Raw genomic sequence first — 26,572 nt, 5'->3', positions numbered from 1 at the left:
TTTTTATTTTATTTTTTCTAGGATCAGTCGAGATTCCTTTTCAATCTCCATCCTTCCAACTCTCCTCTTACAGACATGCATCTCAATGTGATATGGACAGATCACACTTAAGTATGTAATAATCTCATAAAGTCAGAGACCAAAGCAGAGCTGGTCCAAAGTGACAGCTTTCTTTTATAACAAGAAGTTACACTTGCCTCTAGGCCCATTTTTTTTCCAACTCTAAATATTCAGCAAATGCATATTTTGGCACAAATATTTGAGGTGACACCAATCACATTGACCTCACGTAATCAAGCCTAGCATTTTTTGTGATTTTGGGTACCGTCTCAAACAAATAAAGCTTATAGCAGATATTTGCAAATGTGCCTACTCTTGCACACGTTCCTATAAACCGGCCCTGCTCCGTCCTTAGTTTAACACGAACCCAAGCTTCACTGCCTGAAATAAAAATAAAAATAAAAATAAACCAGCTTTTCAGATTTCAGTGTCAGCTTACTAAATGAACAGATTTCAATAGCTTCATCCTTCATTGGAGTTCTGACTTCAAAGATTCAGTGACAATGATTTCAGCTTCACAACATGTTTGTGGTCGAGGCTGTGGAGTCTAAACAGCACTACACAGCTCCGCTCCACACCTGAAGTTACACTTAAAACACAATGGAGACAGGCGTTGAACAGACATCTTTCAAAGTCACCATCGTCTCTACGACATTTACACATGACCAATATGTATTTACATGACTTCTGTAAAGAGTATGAAATGGCATAGGTGAAATATACAAAAATATTTCCTGTACCTTGCTTACATGTTTAGTGTGATCTCTATGAGCAGGGTCAGCCCCCCCCCAAACTACACACTCACTTCACAGAAGTGACAGCAGGTGACAAATCACTTCATCCCAGAGGTTAAGTTGTTCCATCTGTGCCTGTGTCACCATGTATATGTAGATATTTCAGTAAGTACAGGATGTCAGTCAAAGCTATTCTTTACACCGCTTCCACCTCAATACTCCAGACTACGCAGCAATATTCAAATTCAGTAACCAGTCTCCCAAATAAAGCAGGTATATTGAAATCCATGACGACAGGGTATGAGGATTGTATATCACAAACAATCATGATAATGTTTAAATTTATATCTGAATAGATAGGAACAAAATGCACGTATAAATTAATCCATGGAACAGAGTAACATTTCTTCGTCCTTCAAAGTCCATGTGGAAAAGACTGCAGCTCATCTCAAACATATTCACTCCTTGACCTTTGACACACTTTTCAAAGTTGGTGAACTCCTAGTAGTGCTCCTAAATGATGCATATATCTAAGCCTCAATTCCAGCCTAGACAGACTGAGCAGAAGGAATGGCTGAGAGCAAAAACTAAAAAAGTCCCTCCTGCCCTCCACCATGTTTAGTCATTTAATAACATCCTAAAAGCAAAAGCAATATAATAAAGTGGTAACTGTTTCACTGACGTTTTTTGTACAGCAATGGATTTCAGTGCCCAGTAGTACCTGTGCGCTCTGGGATAAAAAAAACAACAACAACCCATCTTTGATATCCAGAGTGGTTTTCAAGTATTACTGCTGCCTCGTCTGAAAACTGCACCTCAACACTTCCTCTCTCAGTCACCCCATCAGTTCTCACGTCTTTAAGCTTCTTCTAGCTAAAGCAGCATTTATTTGCATGATGATTACCAAAGCTCAACTCTTTGGCCCTACATGCACTGCGAAGGTGCCACCGACTCCCAAATGGAGAGAACTCTGAGGGCATCCTTAGCAGATGCAGCCAATGCTTATTGCACCAACTCTATTGGCAGCATTGTGTAGTGCAGCATGATTGTATCTCTTTCTATGACCAGGGCGGATTCTACTCTTCTCTTCGAAATCAAAAAAGATTACTCTCAAACGAAACAACTGTGCCCCATTCAAAAGATTGCATTTAGATCCAACATAAATCTCGGGGTGAGTATGGATAGCACTTTTCATTTGAGGCGTTGAGTGACGTTGGCTAAAGCCACAGCAAAGGCCTGAACAGCAGAGAAGGGGTACTGGAAGTCCAGGATGTAGGCGTTGCCATCAATCCTGCCAAACTGCATCACCTGTGTAAACAAAAATAGGGTTAGGACACACTACACAAAGGTGCTACTGTATAAGTAGGAGAAGAACATGCAGTGAGTGGTGTTTGTTTATACCGGCTCTCTCTTACCTGTCTGCCCTCAAGTTCTATTTGAAAGTTCTTGGCAGACTCCTGAGTTACGCGTCCACCAAAGTCCAGCTGGTAGACCTGCGTGGCCTCATTCCACAGTGGCTGCTTGTTGGCCATGACGTACACAAACCCCTGGCTGCCCAGCCCTCGGTCCTCCTTCTCGTTGGCCTTTCGACACTTGATCTCATCCAGTTCACTGGCAGCCCGCATGTTCCTCTTACTCTTCCAGCCCTTCTTACTGCTCTGGCACTGATTGAGCAGCTCATCCCCGCTGATGAACAGCTCCGGCTCACTTTCTGAACTGTCTTGGAATTCGCTATTGGCAGTGGCTTTGTTCAACTTCTTAGCCTTCAACTGCTGCTCCTTCTGTCCCTTCAGCTTCTTCTTGTCCCTCCCTCCCAGCCGCGGACTGGAGATGAGCGAGTTAAAATCGCCCAGAGCTCTGCCCTCCTTCTTCGGCTTGCTCCCTTCAGCTAGTGGTGGCACGTTGGCTTCGTCGGCCCGAGCATCCCCCCGCTTGCGGTTCTTCTTGCTGAACTTCTCCGACCGCTGTGGCACAGGGCTCTCAGTCAAAGACAACACTTCCTGAAAACCGTCCCCAGCCTCAGCCATGGCCTCTTGCAGTCCTCCATGGCTCTGCAGTTCTGCTGGTGGTGGTGGAGGGGGTGGCGGTGGCGGTGGAGGTGGAGGAGGAGAGAGAACATTTTTGTCTACCGTCATGTGGGAGGCTTTCGGTGGGAGCGGTACTGCAGGACTGGGCATAGGGGGGCAGGAGTTATAGGTACCCCAAGGAGTGTGAAGACTAATGGGAGGAATGGGAAGCCCGGAACAAGCGCTTCCTCCTGGATACATGGGTGGGAGGGGGCAGCAAGCCAGGCTGGCCAGATTGGCTGCGTAACCTGGCGGTAAGACAAGGGTTGCTTCCTGCTGTGAGAAGGGTACTGGTGCCACCATCTCCTTTGGGGAGGAGCAGGGGCGTGGCGATCCTGGGATGGCCTGAAGCGTGGCACCAGAATAGGCGGTTGCTGGAGGGTACTGGAGAGAGACTTGGTAGCCTGCAGCTGCTGCTGCAGCTTGAAATGAGGCAGCACTGGGGCTGGTGGGTGACTTTGGAGAAAGTAAAAAAGGCAGCCTGGACACATCCAAGTGCTGAGCTGGGGTTAGAATAAGTGGGGGTGGTTTGTGGGGTCCGGGGGGGCCAGTGGGGTTCAATGTTGCTGTCCGTTCCTGAGGAACCCACACCTCCTCTGTGGCAGCTGGGTCCCACTGATAGGGAGGTGGGCGTTTGACAACCATCCCTGATGCATCACTTCCTCCTAATGCCAGATGCCTCAGAGTCTGATTCAGTGTTTCATCCTCAGTAAAAGCTGAATTAACATAATCTGCCCTGTCTCTGCTGCTTCCTCCTCCTGAACTCCCAGATCCTTCAAGAGCGCTCAGCAGGTTGTAAGAGGACTGGGAGGCCAGAGTGGTAGTGCTGTTGGAGTGAACGATAACTGTGCTGTGTGGGGCCCCATTCCTGGGAGGGAAATCTTGTCTGATAATAGTTCCTCCAGCTATTCCATTAGCGCTTCCTGGAGCAGTACCTCCAACACTGGATCCACTGCTACACTGACTACAGGTATATAAGGCTGTTGGAACCCTCTGCTGGAATGAGGCTGCTAGTGCACTATTTTTGGCCTTAGGAGGCAGTGGTCTAGGTGGTTCCAGCATCTGGGAAACTTTGAGAGCAGCCTCTCGGCTGTTCCTCCTGAGAGTGGCATGGATCAGACTGCTGTCAAGCCTCTGTCCAGGGTTCCTGCCAACAGCACTGTTCTGATTGGCCGTGTCAGGGTATGGGGGCGGATCACCGCTGGGTATGGAATAGCGAGGTGCAGTAAGTCTGTTGAGAGTGGCAGAGGTATAGGGCAGCTGGATCTTCTTCTCAGCTGAAGAAGATGATGATGAAGAGGTGACCCTGAGAGTGGCAGAGCTGCCAGGTCCCTGGAGTGTGAACACATTCTGATTGCAGACAAGGCGCGTTCTAGGACGACACACTTCCTCCACATTCCCACTGCTGTCAAATGTCGTTATCCTTTCATATCCCAGTGGTGTGGGGTACTGTGCTTGTTGCTGACCTGAAGGATAAAGTGTAAACTCTCCCTTCTTCAGACAAATGTCACCAGGAGGAGGAGTCCCACTGGTGCCCCCTACTGTTCCAGAATTGGAGGCGGAGGCTGATGCTGAGGCAGCAGCGGCTGCAGCAGCCACAGCAGCAGCCACCGTCCCTGGGTAGGGGGGCGGGGGGTTCATCTTGCTGAGCTCCAGCGGGGCACTGAACACCACTGTATCTCCCTCAGCCAGCTGTGGAGTTGAACGAGTGGTTTTGATTTTCAGTAGGTGCTCGTGTTCACCCCCCACTGCTCTCTCAACCACTAAATCAGCAGGTGGATGAGGAATCTGGATCTGCAGCGCCCCCGACTGGAGCTGGTGCACAGCTGCACCTGAAGGCTGTCCTGATGACATGGAGGGAACAGGGATTTGAATCTGAAGCTGATGCTGAAGTTGATGGTGATGCTGCTGCTGCTGCTGTTGTTGTTGTTGCATCTGATGCTGCTGCTGTGATTGCTGTTGATGGTGCATTTGTTGCTGCTGCTGCAGTTGCTGTTGAATCTGTTGTTGTTGCTGTTGTAGTTGCTGTTGCTGCTGAATTTGATGTTGTTGCTGCTGGAGCTGCTGTTGCTGCTGTATGTGCTGCTGCAGCTGCTGTTGATGCTGTTGCTGCTGCTGCTGCTGCATGTGTTGAAGCTGCTGCTGAATGTGCTGTTGTAACTGTTGGTGCTGGAGCATCTGCTGCTGCTGCTGTTGGAGTTGCTGTTGCTGCTGAAGCTGTTGTTGGTGATGCTGCTGAAGCTGTTGTTGTTGGTGTTGCAGTTGATGTTGGTGCTGCTGCTGATGGTGATTTGGTTGTTGTTGCGATGGATGATGAGAATGCGGAGGTCCCACCATTAGGCGACTCATTTCCAGCCCTCCAAAGATTACCTGACCAGGATTAGAATACCTGGTGGGAACTGTGTACTGGGCTGTCAGGATGGTGTCCTGACTTTGGTCTGAGCCACCGGCAGCTGCACCAGCAGTGGTTGTGGTGGGATTTGTGAGGATGTCCAACTGAACATTTTGATTGGCTAGGAGCGACTGGACCAGACCAATGCTTTGAGCAGGAGACATGGCCTGTGCAGGGCTATGGATGGGGGCGATGGGGATGTTAACAGTGCAGGCAGGGTTGTCCACAGTGCTACCAGCAGGGCCTGTGACAGGCAGGTCATCTTCATCCTCACTGAAGACATTGGCACTGAAGACGGGAAGATTTATGTAGTCCATGGAGATCTTACGCACCTCTGGCAGGTATATGGTCATCTGCCTGGGCTGCAGATGGAGGAGGCTCGTCTTGTAGATGACTGAGGGGCAAGGAACAGGGTTAAATTAGCTAATTAAATAAAGGAGATTTGAAAGCAATTAGTCATTAACTTGACAAAGACACAGGTGTTGATTGGTTACCTGCACCCAGATTGGTCGGCAAGAATGCGGCTAGCCCCACTATCTTGAACTTTGTTCCCCAAATATTGGATGTGACCTGCGCAAGGTAATTTTGCTGCAACGAACAAAAGAGAAACATATTATGTAAATACAACCCTGGGCAAACAGGGACATGACTGATCCATAGGTGGCAGCACTGACATGTGAGGCAAATTCATTCTGCTCAAAGATCAACTTTTACCTGAGTGATGTCATCTAGAGGGAATTCCCTCCGTGCTAGACTGGGCGAACCAATTGAGGGCTTCCGTATGGGTAACCGTGGCGACCGGGAGATCTCCTGTGTAGCACGCGACAGTTTGGGCGATTTTCTGGGATCAATGTTGATCCTGTTGGTAAAGGGACAAACTAAGTCTCTACAGAGAAGGTAGCGAATAAAAAAAGAAAGTTTAGGCATGCAGTGACACAAAAATCTAAGTAGAACACTGTGGACGTCAAGGGTTAATATAAGAGGGTTAAGGGCTCAGATAGTTCTTAAATACTATGCAAAACTAATTCTATAAAAGGATTATATTCTAGTACCATATTGTTTGAGACTGAATGGTTAATTACAAACAAACTTATTTAACATGATTATGTAATTGTTTGTTGTAGGATGACGTAAGAGAAATGACGGGAAAAAAACAATTTAACTTACTTAAGTTCATATGGGAAAATAAGTGTTTTCAAAAAGTTCTGAATTCGCATTAAAATGTTTCTTGATTCAAACAAAATAACTAAAACGCACACACAAAAAAGATCCCTTGATCCCAGTCTTGTGGAAATGTGCAGACTGTTTCCCGTGGACTGTTGCCTGCTAATGGATCAGAAACCCATTAAAAAAGGAAATATAAGCTAAAGATGACATGCTGCAGGGTCTAGTTACCTGGGCAGTTTGGGGGATTTGCTGCCTCTGGATATCTTTGGAGATTTTTTGCCAACCCAGTCATCGCTCAGCTCGATGTCACTGGAGTCCGAGCAGTTACAGCTGTCGATCATGGCGGATATCAGACTGTTTCCGTATATCTCATCTGGGGAGAGAAAACAAGATGATGGATGGAAAGAATAGTTACTTTGGGGCGAATGGGTTATTATTATTGGTGTCTCATCTACAACTCTGGAAAGGACTAAATCTCCATACAACAGTTTTTTAACAATCTTAACAATAAAGTTAGCTATGCAGGAATCTACTACTTAAGCAAAAAGCTTAATATTATCAAAACATGATCTTGTTGTTTTCCACCATTTCTACACATTTAGATCAAATCAGTCTCTTTTCTCGGTTTCCTTATTCATACAGAGTCTGTGAACCAGTGCTGCTCTGGTTTAGGCTGAGCAAATTTATTTGATGAACATTGAATTGTGAATGGGCTGGAACCATTTCATGGTTGGCTTCATTTATCACTGCAAGCAGAGAGCGCGCTTCGATTTATGAGGAACCCAGGGGCCATCAGAGCCTCCATTAAGCAGCATTTAATTAACATGGGCCCAATCTGCCCATTGTAACTAGAACATACTAGCTCACTAAGCACCAACGCAAGAAACTCAAATAACCGGAAAAGTAATGGAGCAGACAAATGTGTCTGAGAGGAAGACATTTAGCATTTCAAATTTTCCAGAATTTTTACTGCTTGGAATATACACTCAGCAAACATGTCAATTGGGAAATGATGGACTGCTTGTTTATTATGTTCTATCAGGTAAACAACATGAAGGAAGCTCAGTTTTACCCGTTTTCCCATCAGTCTTGGGATCCATAATGACAAACTCCGGCCGCAGTTTGCTTATTCGTCTGCCCTTGAGGATCGGCACCAGACCTCCGAGGTACTCCAGGTACAGAGTGTAGCAGGGCCCCCCCACCTCGGGGTTGTCCTCCGTACGTTTCATCGTACAGTGCAGACGCTCGTTCCCAGCTGTTGGATAGCTCACAAAATCGCGCATGTTGTTGGGATCTGGGATGGGGGGCTGGAAGAGAAAGTGTAGTTTAAAAACGTTGCCATTACTTCTGCTGTCAGTTTGCCTGGTGTCTATTTTATAGAGGTTGTTCACCTAAGTCATTTAAGGTCTAAGAAGGTGACATCTATAACAACACTGGTATGCATAGAGATAATTTCCTGGAAGCCCTTCACATTTATTGTTATGGTTTAATGGCTCTTCACAACCTCCTCCCTTGTGTTACCTTGATGGTGGGGATGAAAGCGGCAGTGACGTAGGAGCAGAGGCGGGAAGGCATGGTGAGCTTGGCAACATCTTTTTCCTCTTTCACTGCTGTGGCTATGCTCTGCTGGCAGAGGAGCTGCAGGCTGGCTACGCGGTGTTCCACTCGCACAACATAAAGCGCTGGGCCACACGCCAAGAACAGACGGGAGTCCCGGTGACCCCAGCAAAGTGTTGTGATCGGACGCTGCAGGAGAATAGAGCAGATACATTACAGAAGGCACCAGGTCCTTTCATAAGGTTAATGTCAAACATTAAATGAAATCTTGTGGTTTTGACTTTAACAACGATGATAAAATTCTTTGTTGAACTTTGCAAGAGCTATATTCTTCCAGATTCTGAGGAGAGCAGTCTTCAATGTGCATGCTTGTGCTGAACCGCTGAACAGATTCTGGTCAAAGCCACGTCATCCTCAAATAAATTTTAGTCTTTATTATAATAAAACTCATAAAATGCTGAATATTATCACCTGTGCTGGTGTCTCCAGTGTGTAGATGTGTTCACCCTGAACATTGAAAAACTTGACAATGGCGTTCCTGGTGGGGGGAGGACAGGAAGGGTCCGGGGAGAGGACTGTCCTCTCCATCCCTGCCACTGCCAGGAGGTCTCCCTGTGAGCACCACTGGACCACCACATCTACAGCACAAGAAAGAAAAGTACTCACAGCGTTATGAACATTGACATATGCAGGTAATTTAAAAGAAAGAAAGAAAGAAAGCACATCATTCCTCAAGGCTTTTTCTGTGTGAGAAACAAAAGATAGCTGCAACGACACTGTACGTTATATGAAACAGTATAAATGATAAATAAAGAGACCCACTCACCTTTTAGACTGGTGTGGATGAGGGTGGGAGAGAGGTCATCGTAGTTGTTCATCAGGTTGATGTCACCAGAGGTGAAGCTGACTGTCAGCAATGGCCTCTGGTTGTGCACTGAGGAGAGACAAAGAACAACACAAACATCTCAGTGTTGCAGAAACACAGTGAGGTGACAGACAGCTGTACTGACTCACATGTTTGTATACTGAGGTCATGTGGTGCTGGGAGTGGATGTTGATAAATGTCCATTCAGGGACTAGAGCTATAAAAAAAAAAGCATTTTGCTGACATCACTGTGGGGTTTTAAAAAACTGTGACGTATGTTTATTTATATTGTTTCTTTAAACGAGACGAGTAATCGAGAAAATTATTGGCAGTGAAAAGAATTGTAAGTTGCAGCCATAAATGAGGCATCACACTGGTAACCTACAGAGGATTAGGTGATCAATATTCATCTCCGGAGTGGGCCATAAAACCGGCCTGGATGCACGGAGGGCTGTGTGCGTTTATTGTCGGTGTCGTCGGGGCCGTTATGGGAGACAGGTCCATATCCTGGCAGTTGTAATTCATTTTAAGTGTGTCCCATTCACAGGAATACAAAACTGCACTATAACACACTCAGCACATTTCACTGCTGCACACAACTGCCATTCCCAGTTAAACTGATATAAATAATACACCTTCACACACACTACAGCCCATGTGTTTCACATTAAAACAAAAAATCCTTGAGTGTCCTTTCACATCATCCGGCAATGACCCAAATACTAACACCGGTAAAATATCCGACTCCACTCGACTCTCAGTCCAATAACAGTGACTACATTTATACCTCATCAAAATGCAATGGGTTTTGCATCAACTCAAATATAGGATACTGCTGTACATTCAGTGTGTTGTGCTGTGCTTGGCAGCAAAGACAGATCATAATCATATATCATGACAGAGAGATCTGGCAAGGGGGGGGCAGCCTGGTGTCTCAGTCAGGCTGTTGACTTGAGATCATTTCTATCAAGCTTAATCAAGCCCAATCAATTACTATTGACTGGATTAATTAGTGAGTTAGAACATTATCAGTGTTCTAGCTAAGGCAAGCACTTTTTCAGCTTTACCGCTTGGCTTATGGTTAAAGGGGGGGGGGGCACAGGGGGACCATGACAGACCATCATCAGTTCAGCCTCAGCAACTGGGAGGTGCTGAGACATGGACGTAAAAAGACAAAACAGTGAGCAATTAAGATGGGGTCCTTCCATGGGCTGGTGTGCACACTGAAATCATATGTTTCATGAGTGAGGAGAGCTAAATACATGCAAATCTTTCCTTATGGGACTGCTCATGTCCCAGAGATTGGCAACAAATAACTAAAATATGTAAATCACGACGAATCTAAAATGAACATGCACCTCTTTTAAACCAAAATAAGCAGGTATATCAGGGTTTCTAAACACAGGTAGACGCAGATTGTATCGATTTCCATTGGAGACGAAAGCCAGATGTTAGTGGGCGTTAATGAGTTTTTTTGACCAGTGGAAAAGAGGCTTTAGTTGGAGGAGAATCTACGAGCAGGGTTTCCCCCAGTGCTGTATAGTCCTATATACTCCCCCCCCCGCCAGGCTAAGCGTCGCTTGTTCTTTTTATTTAAAAAAATAAATAAATCCGTCACTCGCGCACATCAACAACACCTCACTTCCTCATTGAGCCCCGATCCCCAAGCAACCATCCTATTGGTCCAAACAGTCACATGTCCCACCCAGACCACTTCACTGACCGTCGGACATAAGAACGCTCCTTCAACACAGTGTTTTACTGAACATAAGTCAAAACCAAACATAAACATAAACCTAGTCCGTTACACGATTAGGCTGCAGCTATTTGGTTTTATTTATTTAAAAATAGGGTACTTCTTATTTCATACATTTTCCACAAATATGAGGAGGACTCAAATAGCCCTACAAAGTTCTGTGTTTAATTTATTTCAAAGTAGGCCGACACTTGCCTGTGTATTTTGTTTGTTTGTTATTTTGTTGCTTGTCTGTTTGAGTAGCTAGCTGAAAGCAAAGAAGTAGTAGGCTAACCTTTTATTGGTAACCTAACTGTTACGGTACATTGTTTCTGAAATAAGAGGCCTGACTGCTATGTTCACAGCAAACTTGATTTTTTTTAAATATTAAGTAGGGCTGCCACTAACGACTATTTTTCTATCGATTAATCTGACGACTATTTTATCGATTAGTCGATTAATGTAAACGATTAATTTTCCTCCAAAAAAATCAAATTGACCATTTCAATTCAGTTAATCTTATTTTGATAACAACAAACTGTATGTCACCATATAATGCAGCACAAAACAAAATGTAAACAAAGGCTCAAATATTAAAGTGCAAAACTGTAGGTTTAAACTAGCAACTCCAACGTGATAAAAAATAAATAAAAAAGAGGGCTTATAAGTTAAGTCAGCAGTGCAACTCAAAAAGATATCAAAGTATCTATTTAACCCCTTATCACCACTGTTTCTTATACTGTTTAGAGTATAAGAAACAGTGGTGTCCAGGTCAAAATCCGACACACACACCCCCCCCCCCCCCCAGCCCTCTAGCAGCCCTACCACCAGGCTAAGCAAGTTTTCTGGGGGAAACCCTGTACGAGGGAATAGTTGCTTGCTCGACTGAGGCCAAAACATAAACTAGCATATACAGTATATCCTTGATAGCTTATTTTACAAGACTCCGGGGTCTTTTGTTGAAAAAATAAATAAAACAGTCCAGATTTTTTTAAACTGATATTTCTATCATTTGTATTTCTCCGTTGTCTTTTTTAGATTTAAAAGAGTTGCTTATCTGATCTTATTTCAAGACAACACATTTTTCTTTTCCAGGTTAACCGGGTGATTGTTCACTTGAGTCGACCGAACATGTGCATAATTAAGAATTTAGGATTCAAATCAAACTCCGAGCGGACGAACCTTGTGGTGGGGAGTAGTCGTCAGAGTCTGTGTCGCTCTCGCTGCTGTCCTCCACCAGAAAACTGGGGTAGTTCCAGGACATGCCGACGATGCCATCCGACTCATGCAGCAGTATGTGGGCCAGCATGCGCCCATGGCAGTCCATCACTATCACCTGTCCGTCTGCTGTACCAAACAACACCTGGGACAGAAATGGTAAAAGGGTTATTAAGGATAAGAAGAGAAAATTAACTAGGACACAAAGACAGGTAAGCAGTAATGGAAGAAGAGGTGCGCTTTGAAAAAGGAAAGACTACGACAGATAAAGATCACAAAAACAGAGTGTGCATATCACAAGGAAAACAAGTCAGAGAAATGGATATAAATAGGATGAAGGTGAGGAACAGACAGAGATGCGACTCAAAGCCCGATGATGTCCAACCTGACAATGTAACAGCATGAAAACAAAATTCAGAGGAAATGTGTGCGTTACCTGCTGGTCGTCAGGGGTCCAGATACCACAGCTTATCTGGCTTTCCAGGTTGATCTCGGAGGACCAGTGTCTCTGGCCGCTGACTGATCCCACCAGGACGAATCCATCGCGGTAGGAGATGAGAGCCTGGGTGCCATCATGGGACCAGGAGAAGTCACTCACCTGCAGCGGACAGACACGTCAGGAGAGATTGAAATGCTGCGATTGAGCGATTACCAGGTTTATTGAAATTACCCATTTATTCATATCCCTGTTATGTGCAGAATCAACACGCTCTAATGCTTATTTGGATTTTAAAGGGGACCACTTGTGCTTTTTCAGTATTTCCTAGTCCTCTAGTGGGTTGTATATGTTTTTTTGTGAATGTATATGGTGTGCATGGCTCAAAATCCCAAAGTCCGCAGCAGAGGGAGCTCCTCTCTCCCACAGTAAACACTTTTCAGGAGGCTGCTGAAACGCCTCATACTGAGAGAGGACGGAGGAGGAGATATATACATATATATTTATACTTTTATGACATACAAACTTCTCTGGGGGGAGTTGTTGTAATGTTAGGACTGTCATCTACCAGATAAATTGATAACAAAAGATGAGAAGCTGTCAGGATGTGTCAGACTCAGCTCAGAGTGTGACAGTGATTGCTCGATGAAGCCTACGCATCACACTTTTCCTGGAAGTTATTTTTTAATCATCAAAAGAAATGTTAGACGTAAATGACTCCATCAGCCACATAATGCTGGTAATATGGGACGAATTAAGTGTTGTCTTAACTTTCATTGTCAAAGAACGGGACTTGCATTCAGTTATATTCACTGACTTACTGTAGATCACAATTTTTCTGTTTATGAATTGTTGCTGCTGTGAATTAGCTCTCATTGCAGTTCTGTATTATGATATTGACTCTTCAACCCATTACACTTCCATTTCTTTGAATTCTCTCTAATTTCTGTTAAAACATTACAAATGAGTAAAAATGCATTTTAATTGTTGATGATATATTATGTCGATCTTTTTTTACTGCGTCTCACACCTGAGCTCCACGGTCATTGACCAGCTCCACAGACCAGCGTCCTTCATACTGGATCCAAACAAAGATCCCTCCATCTGTATCACAGGTGGCCAATTTCTGGAAGGGCTCATTCCACCGCACCAACACCACCTGAAAGACACAAAGAAAATAAATCAAAAAGGAGGTGTTAGAGGCAAATACTTTTGAGACTAGCATGCATCGTTATAGGGAGCTAATGTTTCTGCCTCTGTCCGCTAGTGAAACAAGAATTTTCTTAGAGATATGTAAATTATATTCCAGATTGCGTCGTTTGGAGGATGGTAAAGAATTTAGCAATGGCCGTCCTGTGACGCAGTTTCTTTCTTACCAACAGCAGGTAATGTGACATTTTGTAAATCATGGCCCATTTCCTGACAAGGCATCTCTCAAATAGGATCCATAATTAATATTAATTAATTAATGACATGGAAATAATAAGATAATTAGATATTTCAATAAAATATTCAACTATTAATGAGATACGCTTTGGAACAGGCCCTGTACCAGTGGCTCTAAATGAGAACGTCAGCTGAAAAACTAAAATGCAGAAAGTAAAATCCAAGCTCCCAGTGAGATAAAATTAGTATCAAACCAGACGGAAATACATCACAAAGTGGGTTAACCTCATTTTGAAGGAGTCGCAGAGGAGCTGCTAATATCCTGAATATTAAAGACGATGAGATTCAATTATTCCGTTTCCTGTCCCTGTGCCACAGATTCCTGACTGTTCCTCCTGATTATAGCTTGACAGTGATGGCGGATGTTATTAATTCTCACTTTATCAAAAAGTGTTTAATTTGCTGAAAAAAAGGACTATGGAGAAACTAAAAAATATAAAGATTTAAAGATGTGACTTTAAAAGAGAAAGTGATAGTAAGAAATACAAAGAAAGGAGATAAGCAGCAAGTGAAGGGAGGGCACAGAGTGACTTGGTGCATGACTGTCCCAGCAGAGAATACAACAAACTGTACAACCACATACAGCAGTGACTCCCACATGCATGAGGTTCTGTATTTGCTCTGAGTTGAGTAAATAGAGACCAGGATCTCCGTTGCCCTGAGGGAGGATTTGCAGAGGAGGTCAGTGTTGATCACTGGCAGAGAACAATAGAGATCAAACTGTTCATAACCTCTTTCTTTGTCAGTGTCGCACCACCATTTCAAACTCCATGCCTCCCCCCCCTTGTCCCTGTGTCTCTATTGGTCTAGTCTTCTGTAGCGTGACTCAGCCTATTCCCAGAGGAATAATCCTAAGCAGGGAGCAGCTCTGTTCTCACTGAGTGAAGCACGTGGGTTGTACACGCTAGGTCACACAACACAGGGCAGGTTTTAGCGTGGTTTACGCTCTACGAGTGCAAATCCAACAGATCAGTGGCCGAGAGTTGGATATGCAAAAAGTCTTGCTCTTATTAAAAGCATCTCCTCGTCATACCCCACAACAATCACAGTCTTAACGTTCCGTGGTCCGGAAAAACAGGTGAAAATTATATTTTCCTCCAAAGAAAACAATAATTTCTCCAGAGTTATACTGTGCAAAAGTTTGACACCAATGCTTCTGATTGCTTTCAGGCTGCATTAACAAATCTATGTCAATTAACAACTGTTTTTAAAAGAGACGTGCCCTGCTCCCTGTGGTATAAAAAGTGGTATAAAAAGCTACTGGTGCTCCATAGGTGTGTCTCAGCTAGCAAACTGCAGGACACAATGAGATCTGACCGTGTGCAGGTCTGCAGGTGGGGTCTCCTAAGGTTTCTGTCATTCTGACTGAGGTGACCATGTTCATGGATCATTAAAAACCGCCTGCCATCCATCATTCAGTCACCGAATTCAGCAGTGCTTACTGTTTGCAAAGCTTCGACAGTAGTATTGTCAAAGATACATTTTCATGCACAAGGATCTCATTGGGGGGGAATAACGATCCGTTACTCCATCCCCTGGATTCACTGTCTGCAACCTCTGGTGAACTAAATATTAAACATAATTTGGCTCCAGCCACTAGACATGAGGTTTTTAGATAAGTTAGAAAACTACAGTCTGCACAATTGTAACATCCAACAAGGGCCAAAAAAACAAAAAAAGAAGAAAAAAGCATAGGGCTTACACACGATGCATGTGAACATACTTATCTGCATCCCTATGAAGAGAGTATAATACAGCATGTGTCAGTGTGTTTATGTGTGTGTGTGTATAAATTTAGCTCAGTGTGGAGATTAGTGAGAGCCAGTCAGGCATCCCGCAAGGGGGACAGCTGAGCACCTAACAGTGACGCAGCGATCTGGCAGATCAGACGTCACATGGAGACTGACGGGATAAGAGTGAGAAGCCACAGGACAGCGAGCGCCCAGAGAGCTCACGGGCAGAACAGACACATGCAGATTTCAGTAATTCTCATGTGCATGACAAAAACATGTGGTAGGGGATTAAACCCTCCCTTCTCACAAACAGAATAGCACTCAGAAGAATGCATTCGGATTACATTTAATCAAGCTGTACCAAATTACACACACTTGGATATTGTATCAGTCTGTATGTCAGATTTTTTTCATCTAGATCCATGAATTTTTGCATTCTAAAATTGGTGAAAAGGTTACAAAGACTGCTATCTTGCTATGTTAAAGAAAGACATAGCAAAAAAATAAAATACCTGTCTCATCTCCTTTCACTACCAATACCTCATTAGAGAGGGAGCAGGTCCATGTTTGCAATCCCTTTAATTCTGCTCTTTGGCCCGCACACGGCCATTGACAACTTCTGCTTGGCAAGTTGGCACCGTCTTCCCCCCCGCGGTGCCATGCTGTTGTCACTGCAGCTCCGGCCCCTGCTGAGACTTGGAGACTGGGAGCTGAGCTGACCCCAGCAACTTAACTGAGAGGACTAAATCAAATCAAGGGACAGCTTTGGGTTGCATTGGAGTCAGCAAAAGTGAGAGGACACTGTGACAGTGCAGTGTCCCCGTGGTGCGGTCGTGAGCTCATGGCTCCATGGCAACACTGGTCCTTTGCATGGGAGACCTTTCTTTTTGCAAGGTTACAAATGAACAGGCTGGACTAGTAGTACGGGAACGCAGGAAAAGCAAACATTTATATTCTATTATACACTCTGAAGCTGCAGAAGGCAGAAAAGGAAAGTGGGAAGGAGATTCCCTCCACAATCCCCTGTACCTCCCGTGAAACTAGGTCTACCATGCTATTAAATCAGATGATAAACTCAATTAATGAAAAATGCTGTGCTGGGCTGATACAAAAGCAACGAGGCCAGAATGGGCAAAGTGGGACACAGTGATTTACAGCGTGACAGAAAGGGCAATGGGACGTGACCTTCAGGGGAGGCATAATCTTCATGTTTATGAGTAGAGGAAGAATGTGATAAAACTTTAATTAAATATGATTTTGATTATTTAGCAATTCATTATTTTTACGTGTGAAATATATGTTCTTTCTACAGTGCTTAAGTCAACAGAAGTTAAGTATGTGGCAGACATTAACTGGTTTTACACCAGATTCAGTGACAATATAATGAATCAAATGTAAAAAGAAAAGAAAATGTTTTTGTTTTTCTTTAGCGGCACATAAATCTGAAGTGGTCCATTGCGTTGAGGTCTCAGACTTTACTTAATTCCTCTGTACATGGCCACACGGTTTGCGTTTTAAACATCAGCATGCAGAGACTTCAGTCACTTACAATAATACCCTGAGGATGTTTGTGATACTGAATCGGCTCTTTGTACCAAACATTTTTTCTCTTTCTCCGGGCTGTACAACACAAATTTTGTTAAGTAAATACTGCACCTCTCTGGAACATAACAGTGAATATTAAGTGAGATACACAGTAAAAACAAGACCAGCAAGAAGAGAAGGTTTTTAGCTTCTCGTCTTAGCCATGTCGGATGCAATGAGGTGTTTGTATCTGAAAAAGCACAACTCTAAAAACAAAGTATGCAGATATGTCTGTCCAATCCCTGACTACAAATGTTGCTCAAAGCAAAGAGAAACCACTGTACAGGCCACAAAGTCCCTCTTGGAAAATATCTTGCGATCAGACAAGTACACCTGGATCTGAGGAAGCAGCCCGAGCTCGAGTGTTAAGTCCTCTCCGAGGATGGATTAGCACACTAAAGCCATTTCCTCTAAGCACATTTGGTTAGACCATTTTAATGCATCGGAGGGTTCATGTACTTCAGTCCTGAGCAGGGTTTAAAATGTCAATAGGTCAGATAAGGAGAGAGGAGAGATATCTTACCTGACTTCGGTAAAAGTAAAAGTCACCCGTCAGAAAATGACTTGAGTAAAAGTCTTAAAGTAGCTCATATTAAAAGTACTTAAGTATCAAAAGTATCTGGTGTTGAAATGTACTTAAGTATCAAAAGTAAAAGTACAAGTACCAAGTGCTTTTTATAGTAGGCCTATACAGACACAAAACAACCTAAAATGTTTCTCCTCAAGATTGATCTCAACTGACTGAAAAATTATAACAACAATATGAATATAATGTATATAATGTATAATTTTACCAATTTTGGTGAGGTTCAAATAGTAATGGACCAGTGCATCTGAACTTCTAGAGACAACAAATAATCAAATATAAACAAGTGCCTCTTGTGCCCAAGAACATTAATAAACCACAGTATAACCACTAAAACATTCTGTAAATATCACTTAACATGGACCTCTCATCAGTAGCAGGAGTGATACACAATGCCCCTTATGATAACTCAGCAAAGGGAAACAAGGCACACAAAATAAGATAGTTTCTCTTTTGTAAACAGCCTGCACATGCAGGGCTAGTACAGAGAAGAAAAAATCACTGGACACAGTCTCGTTTTGCTGCCAAATTTCAGACAGAATACTAAAGATGAACTGAACCGAGCTCCTGCATGAGCACCTGGATCATTCTAAAGGGAATAAATGGATGGGGAATGTGCTGCTGTTGATTAAGTCCCTGCCCACACACATCGCTAGTCCCCATTGGATGGTTTAGTGAGGTCCTCCGACCGGCCCCTCCAGAGTCGGTCACGGCCCTGGCGGAGCCGAGAAGACGATCAAACTGGACTATTCTAGAGGAAGTAAAAGTTAACAAGGTTTCTGAAGGTGAACCTGCTGAGGGATAGACAAACCTCTCGCGCTGCCCCCCCCCCCCCCCCCCCTCCCCCCGACGGCAAACACGCCCCCGGACCTGCACATCTCCCGAGGGAGGGGGCCGCGAGAGAGAGAGAGAGAGAGAGAGAGGTGCGCCGTGCGTAGAGGCGTGCGGTGCCAACCTCCGCTGCTCAAGTAACGAGCCAGTTTTGAGAATGTAAGAAGTAGCACATTTGGTTAGACCATTTTAATGCATCGGAGGGTTCATGTACTTCAGTCCTGAGCAGGGTTTAAAATGTCAATAGGTCAGATAAGGAGAGAGGAGAGGAAGGTAGTCAACAAGAAGGAGATGTGTAAGAGCAAAGACAAGGTTAGTGACCAGCACAAGGGAGGACACATTTTGATGGAGGAGGGTGCAGAGCTGTGGTGCAGAGAAAGGAAGTAATTAAACAGTGCAACAAGACAAGGGATCACAGATAAGTTTCTGAACACAGGTGGTGATGGATGTGGAGGTGAACAACACTGATGAAAAACTCTGATGTAGAAATTCAGCACAAACCATTAAAATCACCACTTTACTCAAACTTTCCTCAGCTTGTTTCAGGAAGCTACTTTCTGCTTGTCTTGCAATTTATTACCATGTTCCCCACTGAATCTGAACAGATGCATTTGTTGAAGTCCCTCAGTATCCTTCTTCTCCTCCCTGCCCATTTTAAAAAAGCGGTGCAGGTCCCAGATCAGTGCTGGTTCTTGCACAGGCCCTTTAACAGAGATGTAAACTGATTTATTTATGAGGCTTTGCCAGGACACAACTTTTAATGCATGAAAACATTAAGTAAAAAATGAGGCTGAGGGAAACATCATGTTGGGCTAGAAAAATAGATTCACTCCAACCCATATATTTATCTCAGCAGCTCTTGTTAAAGTTTCATAAGACCTCATGAAGTCGAAAAACAAGACAAATATGGGAAAGAAAAAAAATAACATACTTCAACTCTGGAGTGCTTTTGTTAAAACCTGGGTGTCACTTGACATTTTGCAATTTGAACCACACCAAGTTACACAACAAAAGTTTCTAAAGCATAAAAACCCAAAATATGCTTTGTTAATACGTTGTAGGGGAAGGAGCATCTGATCAAATCAGTGCTGGGCTCAGCATGTAGGCCACAAAGGCTTCACTGGGAGTTCAACCTACACGGTGAGGTGGTAAACACGAGCCGGTGTCCTGGGGTCAGGGGTCTCTGTTGGATTAAGGCCTTATAGACACTTGTGCCTGAGCAAAGAGCCTGGTTCTGGCCTCTGAGGGGGAAACAAGCAGGTGGGACTGCACTTATCAGACTCATGGGAATGGTGTCAAAGTGTAGATATAAGTAAACACTTTCAGAAGTCAAAACTTTCCATTCATCACTATAAAGGGTTTTCAGTTGTAAAAATCCATGACTACAAAGACAATGTGCTGAGGCCTTTGTCTCTGTGCATATTTTCAACAACCTGTCCTCTCCTGAGACCGTCACTCAATGTTCTACTTTCTGACTGCAACAACTCCAGCTTATTGTGACAAACACAACAGGAGCCAGTGATAAGGAGGTTATCACACTGCATGCAAGAGGATGTAATGTATTTGCTGGAAAATGCGCCGACAAAAGGGTGACATGCAAAGGAGCAGTTATATAACACAATATTTAGAGTTTGTCCCCTTTCAATTATGTATTAATATTCAAAGGATACACCAATATGTTGTGATTTTTACTTTAAAACAAAAACTGCATTACATCAATTAAAGAAATGAGCAAATGCTTGGATCTGCAATGGAAGGATCCCGCAGTGGTAAATATTTTCACTGGAAAAATAAAACTATTTCCCTAAGATGATTCTACCTCTTGACAGGGCACAGCTAACGACAGGATACTGACAGACAATTTTCTGACAGACGACAGGATACTGACAGACAGTTTTCCCTAAACCTATGCTGCGACAAACATTCATTGTCAACAGCCATAGTCAGGCTTGTCTCGGATGTTCAGCTCTCACGGAGAATGAAAGGACACCTAGTGACTAGCTGCTCACTCTGTTCAGCATCTCAACACAATGTACTGTGGGGGGGAAAGCACTTGATTGTCAAAAGAGGCGTTGACGTATTCTGATGTACATCCCAGAGGGACTACTCTGCGGCATCAGAAGTACAGTAATAGAAAAAGACAGAAAACTCTCATTCATCTATTTTCAGTTGGATTTAAGTGTGATGCAAATGACATGTCTGCTGCTGAAGGTTAGCTGCTCTGTTTAAATAACATCATAAAAATAGTTTCAGGACAGTTTTACTCGTCAGGTTGATCTATTTTTAGTCTGAATTAGCTGCAACTCAAATGTGTATGCCACAGCATCTATATTTCTGTTCTGTGGAATTGTGATGAGCACTTTTTTACTAGTTATTTGACATTTCAAACACCAAGCAAATCTATAAAAAAAATGTATACATTAATCAGCAATGAAGATAACAGTTTACTGCAGCTCTGGTTAAGACCAACATTTCAGACCAATTACCTCCACCAAGGACGTTATGTTTTCACTGCTGAGTATTTTGATGGTTGGTTGGTTTGTTTGTCGTCAGCCGGATTACGCCAAAATACAGATTTCTGTTAAACTTGGTGAAAGGATGGCACATGGGCCGAGAAAGAACCAATTGGGCGGATCTGCACAAAGGGACTGTTCCAGGATTTTTCTTTATCACTTTCTCAGAATAGAAAACTGACCAGACAGTGAAATGTAGGCTTGACACTTTTTTCTAGGAAACCAAGCTCCATGAAAATACAAAAAGCATGAGACTAGTATGACACATGTGGCAGTGGGAGACTGAGACAGAAAGAGCAGGGCACCAATACATGTATACATCACTGTCTTTGAAGCGGATACCTTGTAATTACCTGTCACATTCACCGAAGGAGAATTAGACACAGGAGGAGGACAAACCTTCCTCGGAAATGCATCATAGGCCTTGAGAAACCTTTTAATTAGCTGAAGGAGACCGTGAGAGCTTTCAGAAGAGATGATATGGCTAGACAACAGCTGAGCTTCACCAACAACATAAGACTCTTTTATCCAAGTGCCCTTGTAAATCAAACCCCTTTATCCAGGCAGGGGCAGAGCCACCCTCGACAAGAATACAGACCTCTACCCATCCACCCTGTTCTTAACAGATATTCGACAGCTTAAGATCTAACCTTTACCTTAATGCATTGCCTGTAATGGTCAGTGTCCAAAAAAGACATCCCTTCAGTCGTTCGCTTACATTAGCCATGATCACAGGACACTCGGGTCTATCCATCAACAGGAATAATGGTCCAACTCAAGGATGCTGGCATGTGTATTGATCTTGGCAGGAGCAGACACCTAAGAGATGAATTCATGTTGCATTTCTTGTGCGTGTGCTCATTCATAAAATGACTTGAGCCAATTTACATGAAAGGACACTCGTCACAAGCAACGACAAGTGGTCAATGACGGCGCTGTCATTCCACGGACGGGACGGTGAGAGGAAGTGACTGCCTTTTCTGCTGAGTAAGCAGCTTTAAAAGACAAGGGAAGGTTGTCTAAATGTAATGAAATAGTTCTTTAAAAAAAACTACACAAAAGGCTAATGAGAGATGAGTTTTTGCCTGAAGAATGAAAGAGCCCAGTAAGATGAACTGAGCTTTCTGCATGGCTCGGATTCACCAAAATAAAATGTTAAAATGACTATAGAAAGAAAGGGAAGACCACTTCCAGATATGTTTGCCTTGTCTACACTACTGTGGGTATTTCATCAACACCACCACCTTCGTTTTACCAAATATCTCCGTCCAGAGAGGAACACAAAAAACGACTACATTTTGACACATTCATTTGCAAAAGTGACTGTTCACAACGACATCTCATCAACCACTGGACCTGGACTCTGCTCCTCATATTCCTTTTGGCCTTCAAAAGGACCAATATTACTAGAAATTATATCGTGGCCTCCATGGTAGTAAAGTGAAAATGTGTCAGACAACAGGATGAACAGATCCCTTCCTCCAGGCAGGTCAAACAGACTGAGAAACAACAAAGCAAATAACAAACAAGACAGACAGAAGAGGCCAGTGTTCTCTGTTCTAAAGCACATTTTATAACTCGGCAGGATACTATATACCAAATTCTTTAAGAGTGCTTTTCCGTGGTGTTGGACTGTATAGAGCAAACTGCTTTTTCTCCTGCCCTCATCATAACTTTGATGGAAAATGATGTGAGTGAGTGAAAGCACAGATCTATCATAAATTTGACAGAATTCATTGGGCGACCTGATTTCCACTACTTTCAGAAATCCCAAATTATGCATTGGGTGGACAAGTGATGGAAATCACATTTCTCAACGCATTCATTTATTGCTTTGAATCCAATTTAGAAGTGGAAGTGGAGAGGACGTTACTACAGATTTGCAGACGGCAGTGGGGAAATGCATTTTACTCCCAGTTGCAGCATCAAATATGAAAACCATCTTGATAGTTAAAATCAAAAGTTGTATGGGTTTATTAAATGAAACTCAATGGTAGAATTTCAATCTTTGCGAACTCCCAAAAAATGGAGGTGCTGCAGGGTGAGCTGCCATTTACTCCATTAGAATAAAAACAGGTTGCATATATCTCCACCAGATGAAGGAAAGAGTCAAAAACATTTGGGTGAATAAAACTTCGTGAGCTGTGTAAATTGTGATGGTCTCAAAGATGAATGGCAGCCAAATAGTAAAGATTTAAAATATGACATCTTATATAAAATATTACATCTTATATAAAAGGCATGTGCTGTTAAAGTTACGTTTGAATCAATGGTAGGAAATCAATTGCAACTGCATCAACAGGGATGCAATAAGAAAACCCAACCGCAAACCCTGTTATTATGCAGCTTCTCTAACAGTGAGATTGGTAATTTTAATACACAAAAGGTATACGTCATTGTGAATATGGGGCTGATGTCAAATATATATGTAAAAAGGTGTGTAAATTAGAGTTGTGCAGGTTTTAAGCTCCTCTGCAGTGCATACACGAGAACAAAAGGGAAATTTCAGTACTTGGACCAGATTCAAGTGGGCAGCGTTAAATGACATTTCTGCTTCAGTCACTCTCTGTAGGGATTCATCCACTCTCCCCTCAGCTGCCGTATGGAATGATGACTCAGCACCTTGCTCCATCTGACGAAGAGTTATGCTCACTGAAAGAAATAAAGCAACCTGTGTGCAGTTTCCACTTGTTCCAGCCCTGCTCTACACCGACGGGAATATTCAAACACGTGGTGGGCAACAGACCCGGACATTACTCCGCTGACCTTTCGAAAACAACATAAACGGTCTCCAGTGCAATGGTGTTGGAAAGCTCGGGAGTGTATAACCATGGTAAGAGATAAGATCCCAGGGAGTGAAGCACTGAAGTACTTTGACTGAGGAACAGCAGGGAGAGCTAGTGCAAGGTGTCAACAACGAGTTAGTCAAGTCTAGTCAAATCAGTAAATGCACCTGACACTGCAGTCCGACAAGCTTGGATAAGGAAATGTTACACTTCAAATCCATTTCTTGAACACCCGAGTACCAACAGTAAAAAAAAAAGAATAATTTGCAGTGACTTGCATTCCTGGTGTAAAGGGGGGAGAGGGTTTGAGAAGCATGTTCTAAGAGGATCAATGGAATCAATAACCTATCACCATTAGGCTAAATGAAGAATCTAATGTTTTGCTGCGGTTTATAGTGAAGATTTTATGTTGAATAGGGTCAGATGAGCGACAGGACTAAGTACAAATGCTGTATTGTGTTGAGAATATTTTTGATGTAAAGATTCCTATTTAAAATTATGATGGTTGCTTAATGAATACTGCTTAACAGTTTTGGCACATGATCAAGAGGATATTCCTATAGAAAAATGTATGACCACCACTGAAATGGGCAGGTACTAGTTGGTAGGGTATATCTACAATAAAATAAAGATCGTCAGAACGCCACACTAACTAATAATTTCACTCAGAATTGTCTGTTGATCTTAACCACCTGACTTTCTTTTTCAACGATCCTGCACACATTTTCTCATTAAACTCTTCTTACCTCGCTGTTGTGTCCTCTGAGGTTAAAGTTTACTCTCTGTGGAGTGGGCCGGTCCCGTCGACAGTGGCTGGACGTGAACGTGACCCCGACGACTCCTCGGCCGTTCCCAGTAGCCAGCCAGCCCTCCTCGTAGTACCGCTTCCTGCACACCGGCTTCTCCTTCTCACTCTTGGGCACCCGGCCCTTCCAGGACAGGCAAAGGATGTTGGAGTCGCTGCAGAGGACAGGACCATGCTCCACGGCGGCGAACATCCCTGCAGCTCTCTACACCCCAGTGGATGAAAGCAGTACCAGGCGGGAGGTCAGGAGGTTCTTTGAGGGAGGGTCGGTACCGTTATGAGCTCCTCTCCTCCGCTGAGGTTACTGGTTCGTTGTCGGATGCGAGACAGCGGAAACGGTGCATAGTACTGGCGCTTTCCCTCGGCTGTCTCCTTGATTTGCAGTACAGATTGAGGGTGATCAGTGAAAGCACAAATGAGGTTGTTGAATTGGGGACATGTACCCAGATGGGATACACACACAACAAAAGGCACTCATTCAAGTCATTGTGATGTGTTTGATCAGTAAGCTGCCTCGCTGATGACGTCTCAGTAACAAGGCAACAGACGGGGGAATCGCAATAAATATTTAGAAATCCTCTGTGGTAAGTTCCAGACTAGTGTCAGCTGATCAAAAACAAACATCCACAAAAAAGCTTGTGAACTCTCGCAATCCATTCAACACAACCCAGCGCTTCCAGTTTGACGTGAGTGAAGTGTCAGGCCAGTTCAGGGTTTCATTTCTCGGCTCCACATCCTCCTCATACGATCCAGGCTGAGTGTGAGAGAGAGGAGGACCAGGGTCTCCTCTCCATCAGCTGTCTACCCCTGGTAACGTCATGGCATCTTTTTAACCCGCCCCGGGGATCCCATGGAGGACTGCTGTAAAAAAATAAAATAACATAAAGGGTGTTGTTATTACACATAAATGGCCGCTCTCAAATAAAGAAATGTGTCATATATACAAATGGCTGAGTCTTATTATGAAAAGGGGCTGAAAGCACTCACCTGCAGCCTACAGCCATTAATTGAAATACTAATGCGTTTGCTTTAAACGTCCTCACTTACAATTACTGATATCTCCCTGAGCCAACACTTTACTTCAGGATTATCCTGCTCGGCGAAAGGATATTTAACTAAGTGATGAATTATTTAAAAAGGACCATGTATCATTTCAGCTCTCGTTTCATTAAGATGCCGGATGGAACAAAAAGGGCCTTAGGGGCTAAAGTGGGAAACAGAGGAGCTGTAAACAACAACAAACAAACAACGTGATAAAAAAAAAAGAAGAAAGGAGACAAATTAAATCCAGACAGTGGCAGTGGCGAGAAATCAAATGAGGACAAGACAGAGACGGAGCAGCAGGCTCTGACTAACACAATGAGAAACGATGGATGAAAATATAAATGCCATTTGGATAAAATCACTGTAATAAAAGATCACAACCACTCAAGTGAACAGACGAAACAAAAACACGAACATATGCCCGTCTGGTGTCACGTCACCGTTAAGCGATGCTACATGACAACCATGAAGCCCGGGAGAGGATGAGGACATCCCCGGGAGCTATCCCCATGCTAGCTAGTCCCTGGATCCAGAGCTCCGTGGGTCTCTACAGACCAGAACATGTCCGCTGCGGGATTAACACGTCCACGTTTGATAAATCTACTTAAACGCAGGGATGGCAAAACAACCTGGGATGCTACTGGGAGGAGGAGGGGGGGGGGTAGCTACCGTGGGCTGCCTGTGTTGTCTCCTCCACAAAGAGCAGCAGCAGGCAGGGATGTAGCTCTCCGGCTAGCCGAGCAGCTAACGCTAGCGGAGCCTGAAGCCACCTCGGCTGTGGAGAGGCTGGCTCCTTCCCTCGCTAGCCAGGAGGCGGCTAGCCCCGTTAGCACCGCTGTTTATCCCGGTGGTGCTTGGCGTTAGCAGACATGTATTCACGGTAACGATGCGAGGGTGGTGCGGAGGACAACGTAGGGAGTCGTGCCGTCTGCGGGAGAAGCACGAACGCTTACCTCGGTGGTGTTCTGCTGTGGAGCTGGTGGTGGAGCTGGAGGTGGAGATGGTGGTGGTGCT

General features: G+C 43.9%; 1 protein-coding gene across 1 annotated transcript; it reads right to left on the bottom strand.

Annotated features, from left to right (window-relative positions):
- Positions 1-156: 156 nt before the first annotated feature.
- tulp4a (TUB like protein 4a) lies at positions 157-26,572 on the bottom strand. Its single transcript, XM_061091741.1, has 14 exons — positions 26,512-26,572; positions 24,456-25,375; positions 13,261-13,389; positions 12,231-12,392; positions 11,759-11,939; positions 8,803-8,910; positions 8,448-8,614; positions 7,941-8,165; positions 7,492-7,726; positions 6,648-6,792; positions 5,967-6,111; positions 5,747-5,840; positions 2,210-5,646; positions 157-2,102 (listed from the first exon to the last, which is right to left on the bottom strand). The coding sequence occupies exons 2-14, from the start codon at positions 24,705-24,707 to the stop codon at positions 1,986-1,988; spliced, it is 5,397 nt and encodes a 1,798-aa protein (XP_060947724.1). The 5' UTR covers positions 24,708-25,375; positions 26,512-26,572; the 3' UTR covers positions 157-1,985.

The sequence above is a fragment of the Limanda limanda genome, chromosome 18 (assembly GCF_963576545.1).
Source record: "Limanda limanda chromosome 18, fLimLim1.1, whole genome shotgun sequence".
NCBI classification, from domain to species: Eukaryota; Metazoa; Chordata; class Actinopteri; order Pleuronectiformes; family Pleuronectidae; genus Limanda; species Limanda limanda.
Note: the sequence above shows the minus strand (reverse complement) of the source record. Positions and strands in the feature narration are given on the sequence as shown.

Bases quoted from the DNA above. Each gene is read 5' to 3' on its own strand.
- tulp4a (XM_061091741.1), bottom strand. From the start codon at position 24,707: ATGTTCGCCGCCGTGGAGCATGGTCCTGTCCTCTGCAGCGACTCCAAC. The intron at 13,390-24,455 runs GTAAGAAGAGTT...TGTGTCTTTCAG, and splicing joins TCAGAGGACACAACAGCGAG to GTGGTGTTGGTGCGGTGGAA. The intron at 6,793-7,491 runs GTAAAACTGAGC...TTCTCTCCCCAG, and splicing joins CAAGACTGATGGGAAAACGG to ATGAGATATACGGAAACAGT.